The 13,497-nt window shown below is 32.6% G+C and overlaps 1 protein-coding gene across 2 annotated transcripts; it reads right to left on the bottom strand.

The window, feature by feature from the left end:
• Positions 1-7,412: 7,412 nt before the first annotated feature.
• LOC132181244 (uncharacterized) lies at positions 7,413-9,118 on the bottom strand. 2 transcript variants are annotated; one of them, XM_059594372.1, is made up of 5 exons: positions 9,016-9,118; positions 8,542-8,589; positions 8,275-8,406; positions 7,954-8,022; positions 7,413-7,794 (listed from the first exon to the last, which is right to left on the bottom strand). In XM_059594372.1, exons 1-5 carry the CDS (start codon positions 9,095-9,097, stop codon positions 7,652-7,654), a joined length of 474 nt encoding a protein of 157 aa, XP_059450355.1. In that variant the 5' UTR covers positions 9,098-9,118; the 3' UTR covers positions 7,413-7,651. The 2 variants fall into 2 exon arrangements, with proteins under 2 accessions (XP_059450355.1, XP_059450354.1); XM_059594371.1 differs by having other exon boundaries at positions 7,413-7,802; positions 7,953-8,022.
• Positions 9,119-13,497: the final 4,379 nt, after the last annotated feature.

Raw genomic sequence — 13,497 nt, forward strand, 5'->3', positions numbered from 1 at the left:
AACCATTTCCCTCTTATACTCCTATTTATAGTAGATTAAGGTACTATGAATTTGTGCTTGGCCGTGACACGTGTACGTGTGTGTTTGTTTGTTGGGGATTGGATTTTGGAACAGCTAGGACAAGTTTGAGTGGTATGAAAAGCAAAAGCTACCAAGGAGGCCGATTTGCAATTAATGTGCCATCTGCCATGCATGTTGACCGTGCTTTAACCATTTTCATTTATTTTAACTGAATATTTGGATTTGATTATTAATTAATATATAAATATATATTCCTATTTTGGTGCTTTTAGAAATGAATATATATTTACGTACGTACTGATACAATGAAAAGAATTAACTATAATCAAACCATCACTACAACGTCACGTTTAGGACTCGAACCGGCCGTGTGAATTATGGAAGCTTTCCTCATGCCTGTTGCGTAATATTGCATTATTGGAAGCTTTATATCCGAGAATGTGATCACCAATGACAGGGAAGATATGCAAAAGTGATATTTATGACTTTATTAAAGCATTTACTTTGGAATCTGGATCTATCATTGTACCTGTACGTTAAGATCATAAGCTGCAAACTTCACGTGTTTTCTTATTGAGAATAAATAGTAACAAATTGGAAGATAAACAATGCATAATTATTAAAAGCACCAGTAATTATTTTTCAAAACGACGCTGTTTTTGTCATAATATGAACATTTCTTCCATATAATTTAGATCATCGATCAACTCTTTATTGCAATACATCATTCAATTTCTTCTTTCTTCTTCTGAAATGTTGTATCATCCTCATCTCGATCGAGGATGCTTCATCACCTGTAGTTTCCCTTTTATTTCTTCAATCTTTATTTCCAACTTCTGTTTAGAATCCAGGGATATGCCAATTGAAGTGAATTGTTCCTCACATCATGCTAGAAACTATTTTCTTACTACTAATGTTCAAACCTTTATAGCTGTCTTCTAATCTTGGTACTCGTCGACCCATCAAGTGATAAACTCTTGATCCGACCACCTTTTCAGGCCAAAGAAAGATCATTGAGTCAAGGACAATTTCTTATATAGAATAGCTTTGAATTGTTTAGAATTAATATTAATTACACATGCATGACATAGAGACGACATATATGGAAACAAATTAAATTAGAAATTTGTGTGGTCTCACCGCTCTGATCAGCCAATTCTCGAGCGATAATTGAAGAGGGTAAGAAAAGAATGGAAGCCAAGAGAATGCTAATGATAAGAATGGTCGATTCAAGTACAATGAATTTGTGCTTGGACGTGACACGTGTATGTATGTGTGTTTGTTTGGTAATTTCTTTGCTAATATACTCATCATGAGAACAGGCCAAGTTTGAATGGCATGAAAAGCAACAGCTACGACCATAGAAGAGGTGTTTTCAAAGTTTAAGAGGTGGGGATATTCACAAAAATCCAACATTAACAATATATAATGCAATTCTAAATGTAATTTGGTCTTCTTGTGTAATATGAATAGACTTATCATAACCCTTGTAATATCTCCAATATATATGACGAGTGGCAATATTTCTTCTATATGTTTTTCAACATATATTGGGGTCAGTTAGATTTGAAGGAGTGCTTACAATTCTCATAGTTTAGACTATTTCTGTGCGGCTCCTAGTAAAAAGGTGCTACATTATAATCACGTCCAAATAAAATAGACACAATTGATCTTTCCCGTCTACCATTTTTAATAAAAAAAATATGATGGAAAATTATATTAAATACATTGGTTTCTTTTGTTTTTGTGGGTATTGCTCTAAATCCATGATTACCTAATTTATGTCCCGATTTGTGATACTTTTTTTTTCTAATAATATTCCTCAAATTAGAGGCATCAATTTGTATTTCAACTTATTAAGTCGGTTTTAAGTCCTTGTGACGTGATGACACCACTGAGAACTTTCTAAGCATCCACTTGTGACTTAACATTTTCCGTCTACTTTGGGTTTGGAATCTTATGTCAATTCCATCTACTCGATCTATTAACCGACTAAAAATAAAGAGAGGGCGGATGAGTAAAAGTAGCACAATGAACAATATTTCCTTATAATATAAAATGGAAGCAAATTGAATTAGAAATTCGTGGTCTCACTGCTCTGACCCAATTCTCGAGCGATAACAGAAGAGGAAATTAAGAATGGAAGCCAAGGGAATGCAAATAAAGAGAATGGTCTTCATCTTGGGTGTATCTCTAGATCTGGATTGTGTCAACCATTTCCCTCCTATTAGTATTTATAGTTGATTAAAGTACTATGAATTTGTGCTTGGGATCGTGACACGTGTGTGTGTGTTTATTGGGGATGCATGGGATTTTGGAGCAGGCCAAGTTTGAGTGGTATGAAAAGCAAAAGCTACAACAATAAGGGAAAAGCAAAAAGGCCGACATGCAATGTGCCATCTGCCATGAAATATATTAATTAAGATTGAATATTTAATTAATATATAAAAAAAATTAATATCAATTCATTGTTAACCAAGAAAAAAAAACCAAAATAATTTTTTCTTAATATATTTCAACAGACACTTATCAAAATGGAACCCGATGTTCTTTTAGATCTCGAAAATTATCTATGATTGAATCTTACTAAATTTTTTTAACAATTTCTTTTTTGATGTACAACATCAAATAATCGGCTTTTGTATGCAAGCTTTGTGGGTTGCATTGCATTTGATTACTAATCTTTCAAAGTTTAAGAGGTTAGGATATATATTCAAAAACATCCAATAACAAAAACAACATGCAAATCTAAATGTAATTTGGTCATCTAATGTAATATGTATAGACTTCTCAAAATCCATGTAATATCTCCAATATGGCTGTGTGATGACGAATGGCAAGATTTTCTCTCATACGTTTTTCAACAACCATTGGGGAGCTAGCTGGTAAATATAGTTAAATTAGTAAAAATAAAATAAAAAGGAAAGCTCGATCGGTGTCCATCAACATAATTAAACAGTAAAGTATTTTACCAATCTTGATTTTGTTGGGATTATATATATATACCTACTGATACAATGAAAAGAAGTAATTATCAAATTAACCATGTGCATTCATGTAGATCTTTATTACTAAAAATTGACTCCAAGTCTCAAAGTTGGCCACCATCGAATCATGCAGATCTAGCTAGCTATGTACGTAATATATATAAATGAATAAAAGTTGATGATGCTGTCGGGCGGCTACATGAATCAAAACAAACAAATTAGTTGTTAGAATAGAGCTATACGTAATAAAGCAAACAAAAGTTATATATATAGTACAAAACAAATAAGTGAGAAAGTTATGTCTAAGCTTAATTAATCAGTGAATAATCATGTAATATATATAAATGAATAAAATTAAAGTTGATGTTGTGGGGCAACAAGAAATAAAGCAGAGACAGTGATAGTGTAAAAACCCCTTGAGAGTGTGAAAGGACGCGAATCCTTTTGGAATTCATGGCCTTGAAGCCCATCCACAGAAATCTTAATGATAAGAAGGAATGTTGAAGGATCATTCATGGCAAGGGAACTAGGGAAGGGACCCATCTCACAGGCTTTCCATCGTCAAGCATTGCCTGTTGCGTAATACTGCATTATGGAAACTTTATACCCAAGCATGTGATGACCAGACAGGCCAGGAAGATAGGCAAAAGTGATATTGAAGACTTTGTTGAAGCATATACGTAGATAAGCAAACCTCACGTGTTTTCTTATTGAGAAGAAAACAATTATTGTAACGGTAGAATGAAAAACGTTAAGTCACATTGTACTATCAATATTGATGCGTCCACTATCGTAATTTTGGTAATTTGGTAATATATATACCCATCGTCAAAACAATGTTTGAGTGGAATGAAAAGCAAAAGCTACCTACCTTAAAAAAAAAAAAAACAAAACAAAACAAAACAAAACAAAAAAACAAAAGGAGTAACCTTTAATTGGCAGAGAAAAAGAAAATGTTTACCTACCAAATAATTGAATTTTTCAGTCAAATGTTTTCACTTAAATCTTTTCACTAGTAAAGATCCCAACCCAAATCTCAAATTCGTTCACACAAAAAAAATACTTTTTTTTTTTTTTTTTCGTTCTCTTAGAAATGAATGAATGTATATTTGGCTACCGATCATACAATGGAAAGAAATATTATTCCTCAAATTAGTTGACTCCCAAGTCTCAAAGCTACGTACGTAATATATAAATATATGGATAAATTAAAGTTGATGCTGTGGGTGTGGGGCTACTACAACACATTAAATAAAGCAAACAAAATAATAATCAGGATTAAAGAAGGTTCATGGGAATTAATCCACATCCACCAATCACACTGAAGATATGCAAATATCACGTGTCTCATTTTCTAGTCCCACTTTACTTGCCACGACTGTCCTTTGCGTAGATATAATATCACATAGTTCTTCTCACCAACCAAACACGTGAAGTCCTTGCATATCTTCACATGAGATTTTTTTTTTTTTTTTTTTTTTTTTCATCTTTGATCCATCTCCTTACAAAAGATGAACAAATCTACCATCGAATATGTAAGATCACATGTAGGTCCCATAAATTCAATGATAGATTTGTAAAAAATAAAAGATAAACAAAAAATGAATAAGAGATGGATATAACATTTCTACACTATATGCTTTATACGAGACTTTTTTCAAGTACAAAGTTAACTTCCACTTTGTTTAATTTAGCGTCAATTTTTTTATGAAAATTTTGTTGGAGCGGTTGTTAATTTTGGTCAAATCAAAAATATTTTCCATTAACTAAGGAAAACAAGGTTAATGGGGCTTATAATATCTTATGCTTTTTATTTTTGTAAAACATTTTTCACCTCCCCAAGCAAACCGGCGTGGCCGCCTAGGTGATCTAGCCGGTCCCGAATTCAATACCTTCCTTCTTTTGGTTTGTGTTGATTTTGGGTGAGTGGGGTGGTGGTAGTCGTAGTGATTTATGGTGGCGTTTTTATAGCATTTCCAGGTTCTAAGGACCAAATCCTTGAAAATGTTTTCCATAACATTTTCACCATTTTGAGCCAATTCTCGAGCTATAATTGAAGCAGCCAAGAAAATGCAATGAGAATGCCCATTTACGCCATATTAAATTAGTAAAAAGAAAATAAAAAGGAAAGCTCGATTGGTGTCCATCAACATAATTAATCAGTAAAGTCTTTTACCAATCTTGATTTTGTTGGGATTATAAGCTAGCTCTTTAAGAAATGAACATATAGATTTACCTAGCTACTGATACAATGAAAAGAATTAATTATCAAATTAACCACGTGCATTAATGTAGATCTTTATTAATTACTAAAAATTGACTCCAAGTCTCAAAGTTGGCCACCATCGAATCATGCATGATCTAGCTATGTAATTTATAAATGAATGAAAGTTGATGCTGTCGGGCTCCATTGAATAAAACAAACAAATTAGTTGTCAGAATAGAGCTACGTAATAAAGCAAAAATCCTTGAAAGTGTGAAATGACACCAGTGCTTTTGGAATCCATGGCCTGAAACAGAAAGCTTAATGATAAGAACTAAGAAGGAAGGTTGAAGGATCATTCATGGCAAGTGGCAAGGGACCCATTTCACAGGCTTTCCATCGTCATGCCTCTTGCGTAATACTGCATTAATATGGAAGCTTTATATCCGAGCATATATATATATGTGATCACCGACAGTCAAGATATGCAAAAAGTGATATTTTTATCACTTTATTAAAGCATATACTTAGGATAATGATGTAGAAAAAAAAAAACATTACTTACATTTGCACTATCACCTTAAAATAATTAATTATTATGGGATTAAAGTGTTACACACAAGGTTGATATTTCAAAAGATAAAGTGCACGAAACTGCTTTACAGCACGTACACTAATTATTATCGCATACAACAAAAAGATTAGAGCCTATCGAACTGTTAAGTAAGATCGAGTAATTACTACTAAAAAGTTGGTTAAGTGCTAATATACTTCCTTGTGAGATCGAGTAATTTCTACTAAAAAGGGTGTTAAGTGCCAATATACTTCCTTCTTTTTTTTTCTTCTAAATTTTTTAATTTTTTTTAACTGGTGTTTGTTAGAATGCCTGCATTTTGCGCTGTTAAAACTAAAATATTGGATATGTTTAATATTTATTGGCGCTTTTGTCTTAAGTGCTGATAAATTAACAACACAATATTAGTAAAATTAAGCTCGATAAATTTGTCGATGCTTTGTCAAAAAGCCAAAATGTGAGGTTAAAACAAAGTATTATTGTGGGAGTTTGCTAGAGCTTTAATAATTTAGCAGCGTAATTATTAAAAGTGCCGCTAATTATTTTTCAAAACAATGTCGTTTTGTTGTAATAAGAAAATTTCTTCCATATAATTTAGATAACCAACTCTTTGTTGCAATACATCATCCATTTCTTTTATCTCCTTCCGAAATGTTGTATCATCATCTTCTCCAGGATACTTCATCACTTGTAGTTTCCGGCCCTTTTATTTCTTCAATTTTTATTTCCAACTTCTGTTAATTTAGCATCCAGGGATATGCCAATTGAAGTGAATTGTTCCTCACAACATCATGCTAGAATTTAATTTTTTTATCATGTCGCATGGGGGTTTCCCTATATATGATACTAGAGTATAGTTGAAGGTGAGCCTGAAAATGGGTGTGGATGTTAAAGTTGTAAATGAATGTCAACAACATGATGCCTGAGCCTAATTGATCATGTCGTCTTTTCACTCGCATTAGGAACTCGCAAGGACGTTAACAATAAAACGACATTCATTCCTATTGGGGAGACAAAAGTCGACCTTTCAACTTCACAGTTGCTCGAACAAACTTCTGCATTACCATCGTATATAGCTCATTGTTCTGCACAACCGAAAGCTGCAATTTTCCTTCACCCTTTACACTCACAACGTCAACGAAATAGAGTCGTTTTTGGGTTAATTCCCTACGATTACGAAATCAAGCATGGAACCGAACCCCTAATTAAGGAGAAGTTATCGGAGTTATGAAAGAAACTTTGAGCTCATATTGGTCGTGAGTTGAGAATGAGAATTGAATTTATAAGATCTAAACTCTCATTGTTCCTTAGTAGCTCAATGGTAGGGTAGTCATAAGCCGTAAGTGAGAATTGAATTTATAAGATCTAAACTCTCATTGTTCCTTAGTAGCTCAATGGTAGGGTAGTCATAAGCCGTAAGTTGTTGAATCTTTCCTAAATTGTATTAGATATTAATTAAATGATCAAATTCATCAATCTTTATCAGATTAAGCTTTTGAAATAATTGATGATTTAACATGATAGCATAATAGATATTGTCTTAAATTCAAACGAAATCTTTGTAATTAACTTTTCATTTTAATTAAATATTTCAAATAATGCAAATGGAAGTCCACAAGAATCAAGATAAGAAAACAAACCGAGCAAAGTGAGCTCTTTTTATTCATACACATCATATGCATATATAGCAAACTACATAGTTAACATGTTAATACAGGCCATTATTATAGATCAACCGTACGTCCCTGTCGGCTGACGTGGCAATTAACAACTAACAAGCATCCCACTACTATTTAATCCATACTTTGATTACACAACATTATGAGTTAATTAATATATATATATATATATATATATAGTCATCATTCATGGGCAATGATGGTAGGCGCTTCTAGGATCACACTTGGGCTTGGGCTTCGAGATGGATACGCAACTAGCGTAATTTGAACTCTTGGGATCACACGCCGGGTTAGTTGGATTATTGTTGCGATTCCCGGTACCTCCAGTACCTGCATGGCCACGATGGAACGAAGATTTCTTAGCATAAATTAAAAATATATTAGAATTTTAAATTAAAATAAAAGGATAGTATTTATTAATTCAGTGTTAAAAAATATATATAATTAATTAAAAGAACAGATCGAGAAGCTTTGCTTAATTTGTTTTACCTGGTTTTACTGCAGGTGGATTCACTGATGGATTGTTGTGATTCTTCCCGGTTGGACTAGTACCTGTACCTGCATCGTCCATATATAACAAGATAATTATAATTAGCTGTCACGTAACCATTGAACTAAAAACGACAGTAACCAGATATATTATTGTCATCTTGATCATGATTATACGACAGAAAACTGCGTTCAATATTTCTTAGATTTCTTGAGAAACTTGGGTTATGATCACTTAAAAATAAAAATAAAAGACATTAATTGAGCCAGCAAGCAAACATATATGCATCATGGGATTTTATATATAGATGATTCGCAGACCTTCGCAACGATTGTAGAGGCCCTTAGGATTACACTTGACCTTCGGTTGTTGCGCTACGCAACTTTTGTAAGTTGGGCTGCTTGGATCACACTTGATTATTGGACTTTTGGGGTCATTCGGTTCACCAGTACCTAAGAAGGATTTATAACTCGGATTATAAATTTAATGCAGTGTATTTCAAAAGATTAAGATAATTAGTATATACCAAATTATACGTACATTAATTATCGTATATTTTTCTAATTAAGCATAGGTGTGTGTTTTACCTGGCTGTGTTACTGCCGGATTGTTGTGATTCCCAGTTTGGTCAGTACCTGCATAATCGATAACTATAGATAATTAGCTCTTGTTTGCATGGAGGAAAGGGAAACCAAGAAATTTTTTATAGAGGGGGCCAAAGCTTGAATAAAAAAATATGAAGATATAAGATTAAATTAATATATAAATAATAAATTTAGTATTTATGTAGTGTTAATAAAATATAAAGAAAATAATTAATTTTAAATATATTTGAATTTTCAACTCAATCTATGTATGTGTTTTTTTATCCTATTTACATTATAAACGGTTTAATTAAATTATTTTGTGAGTCATGAGTACGTACCAAATATATAACCAGCCAATTCATTAATTACTGTAATTTTTTTCATATCTTTGTGATAAATTTTCACATGCAACAAGAAATTAATATAACAGAAGAGAAAAGAAAAGAAAATTAAATTAGAAATTAGTGGTCTCACCACTCTGAGCCAATTCTCGAGCGATAACAGAAGAGAAGAGAATGGAAGCAAAGAGAATGCAAATAGTAAGAACAGTCTTCATCTTGGGTGTCTGTCTAGAATATTGTGTGAACCATTTCCCTCTTATACTCCTATTTATAGGAGATTAAGGTACTATGAATTTGTGCGTGCTTGGCCGTGACACGTGTACGTGTGTGTTTGTTTGTTGGGGATTGGATTTTGGAACAGCTAGGACAAGTTTGAGTGGTATGAAAAGCAAAAGCTACCAATTAAGGAGGCCGATATGCAATTATGTGCCATCTGCCATGCATGTTGACCGTGCTTTCACCATTTTCATTTCTTTTAACTGAATATTTGGATTTGATTATTAATTAATATTTCGTTCAAACAAATATATATATTCCTATTTTGGCGCTTTTAGAAATGAATATATATTTACGTACGTACTGATACAATGAAAAGAATTAACTATAATCAAACCATCACTACAACCTGACGTTTAGGACTCAAACCGGCCGTGTGAATTATGGAAGCTTTCGTCATGCCTGTTGTGTAATATTGCATTACTGGAAGCTTTATATCCGAGAATGTGATCACCAATGACAGGGAAGATATGCAAAAGTGATATTTATGACTTTATTAAAGTATTTACTTTGGAATCTGGATCTATCATTGTGACTGTACGTTAAGATCATAAGCTGCAAACTTCACGTGGTTTCTTATTGAGAATAAATAGTAACAAATTGGAAGATAAACAATGCATAATTATTAAAAGCATCAGTAATTATTTTTCAAAACGACGATGTTTTTGTCATAATATGAACATTTCTTCCATATAATTTAGATCATCGATTAACTCTTTGTTGCAATACATCATTCATTTCTTCTTTCTTCTTCTGAAATGTTGTATCATCCTCATCTCGAGGATGCTTCATCATCTGTAGTTTTCCTTTTATTTCTTCAATCTTCATTTCCAACTTTTGTTTAGCATCTAGGGATATGCCAATTGAAGTGAATTGTTCCTCACATCATGCTAGAAACTATTTTCTTACTACTAATGTTCAAACCTTCATAGCTGTCTTCAAATCTTGGTACTCGTCGATCCATCAAGTGATAAACTCTTGATCTGACCACCTTTTCAGGCCAAAGAAAGATCATTGAGTCAAGGACAATTTCTTATACAGAATAGCTTCGAATTTTTTAGAATTAATATTAATTACACATGCATGACATGGAGACAACATATATGGAAACAAATTAAATTAGAAATTTGTGTGGTCTCACCGCTCTGATCAACCAATTCTCGAGCGATAATTGAAGAGGGCAAGAAAAGAATGGAAGCCAAGAGAATGCTAATGATAAGAATGGTCGATTCAAGTACAATGAATTTGTGCTTGGCCATGACACGTGTATGTATGTGTGTGTTTGTTTGGTAATTTCTTTGCTAATATACTCATTATGAGAACAGGCCAAGTTTGAATGGCATGAAAAGAAACAGCTACGACCATATAAGAGGTGTTTTCAAAGTTTAAGAGGTGGGGATATTCAAAAAAATCCAACATTAACAATATATAATGCAATTCTAAATGTAATTTGGTCTTCTTGTGTAATATGAATAGACTTATCATAACCCTTGTAATATCTCCAATATATATGACGAGTGGCAATATTTCTTCTATATGTTTTTCAACATATATTGGGGTCAGTTAGATTTGAAGGAGTGCTTACGATTCTCATAGTTTAGACTATTTCTGTGCGGCTCCTAGTAAAAAGGTGCTACACTATGATCACGTATAAATAAAATAGACACAATTGATCTTTCCCGTCTACCATTTTTAATAAAAAAAATATGATGGAAAATTATATTAAATACATTGGTTTCTTTTGTTTTTGTGGGTATTGCTCTAAATCCATGATTACCTAATTTATGTCCCGATTTGTGATACTTTTTTTTTCTAATAATATTCCTCAAATTAGAGGCATCAATTTGTATTTCAACTTATTAAGTCGGTTTTAAGTCCTTGTGACGTGATGACACCACTGAGAACTTTCTAAGCATCCACTTGTGACTTAACATTTTCCGTCTACTTTGGGTTTGGAATCTTATGTCAATTCCATCTACTCGATCTATTAACCGACTAAAAATAAAGAGAGGGCGGATGAGTAAAAGTAGCACAATGAACAATATTTCCTTATAATATAAAATGGAAGCAAATTGAATTAGAAATTCGTGGTCTCACTGCTCTGACCCAATTCTCGAGCGATAACAGAAGAGGAAATTAAGAATGGAAGCCAAGGGAATGCAAATAAAGAGAATGGTCTTCATCTTGGGTGTATCTCTAGATCTGGATTGTGTCAACCATTTCCCTCCTATTAGTATTTATAGTTGATTAAAGTACTATGAATTTGTGCTTGGGATCGTGACACGTGTGTGTGTGTTTATTGGGGATGCATGGGATTTTGGAGCAGGCCAAGTTTGAGTGGTATGAAAAGCAAAAGCTACAACAATAAGGGAAAAGCAAAAAGGCCGACATGCAATGTGCCATCTGCCATGAAATATATTAATTAAGATTGAATATTTAATTAATATATAAAAAAAATTAATATCAATTCATTGTTAACCAAGAAAAAAAAACCAAAATAATTTTTTCTTAATATATTTCAACAGACACTTATCAAAATGGAACCCGATGTTCTTTTAGATCTCGAAAATTATCTATGATTGAATCTTACTAAATTTTTTTAACAATTTCTTTTTTGATGTACAACATCAAATAATCGGCTTTTGTATGCAAGCTTTGTGGGTTGCATTGCATTTGATTACTAATCTTTCAAAGTTTAAGAGGTTAGGATATATATTCAAAAACATCCAATAACAAAAACAACATGCAAATCTAAATGTAATTTGGTCATCTAATGTAATATGTATAGACTTCTCAAAATCCATGTAATATCTCCAATATGGCTGTGTGATGACGAATGGCAAGATTTTCTCTCATACGTTTTTCAACAACCATTGGGGAGCTAGCTGGTAAATATAGTTAAATTAGTAAAAATAAAATAAAAAGGAAAGCTCGATCGGTGTCCATCAACATAATTAAACAGTAAAGTATTTTACCAATCTTGATTTTGTTGGGATTATATATATATACCTACTGATACAATGAAAAGAAGTAATTATCAAATTAACCATGTGCATTCATGTAGATCTTTATTACTAAAAATTGACTCCAAGTCTCAAAGTTGGCCACCATCGAATCATGCAGATCTAGCTAGCTATGTACGTAATATATATAAATGAATAAAAGTTGATGATGCTGTCGGGCGGCTACATGAATCAAAACAAACAAATTAGTTGTTAGAATAGAGCTATACGTAATAAAGCAAACAAAAGTTATATATATAGTACAAAACAAATAAGTGAGAAAGTTATGTCTAAGCTTAATTAATCAGTGAATAATCATGTAATATATATAAATGAATAAAATTAAAGTTGATGTTGTGGGGCAACAAGAAATAAAGCAGAGACAGTGATAGTGTAAAAACCCCTTGAGAGTGTGAAAGGACGCGAATCCTTTTGGAATTCATGGCCTTGAAGCCCATCCACAGAAATCTTAATGATAAGAAGGAATGTTGAAGGATCATTCATGGCAAGGGAACTAGGGAAGGGACCCATCTCACAGGCTTTCCATCGTCAAGCATTGCCTGTTGCGTAATACTGCATTATGGAAACTTTATACCCAAGCATGTGATGACCAGACAGGGAAGATAGGCAAAAGTGATATTGAAGACTTTGTTGAAGCATATACGTAGATAAGCAAACCTCACGTGTTTAAGTCACATTGTACTATCAATATTGATGCGTCCACTATCGTAATTTTGGTAATTTGGTAATATATATACCCATCGTCAAAACAATGTTTGAGTGGAATGAAAAGCAAAAGCTACCTACCTTAAAAAAAAAAAAAAAAAAAAACAAAAGGAGTAACCTTTAATTGGCAGAGAAAAAGAAAATGTTTACCTACCAAATAATTGAATTTTTCAGTCAAATGTTTTCACTTAAATCTTTTCACTAGTAAAGATCCCAACCCAAATCTCAAATTCGTTCACACAAAAAAAATACTTTTTTTTTTTTTTTTCGTTCTCTTAGAAATGAATGAATGTATATTTGGCTACCGATCATACAATGGAAAGAAATATTATTCCTCAAATTAGTTGACTCCCAAGTCTCAAAGCTACGTACGTAATATATAAATATATGGATAAATTAAAGTTGATGCTGTGGGTGTGGGGCTACTACAACACATTAAATAAAGCAAACAAAATAATAATCAGGATTAAAGAAGGTTCATGGGAATTAATCCACATCCACCAATCACACTGAAGATATGCAAATATCACGTGTCTCATTTTCTAGTCCCACTTTACTTGCCACGACTGTCCTTTGCGTAGATATAATATCACATAGTTCTTCTCACCAAC

Source organism: Corylus avellana, chromosome ca5, assembly GCF_901000735.1.
Source record: "Corylus avellana chromosome ca5, CavTom2PMs-1.0".
In the NCBI taxonomy this organism is placed as follows: Eukaryota; Viridiplantae; Streptophyta; class Magnoliopsida; order Fagales; family Betulaceae; genus Corylus; species Corylus avellana.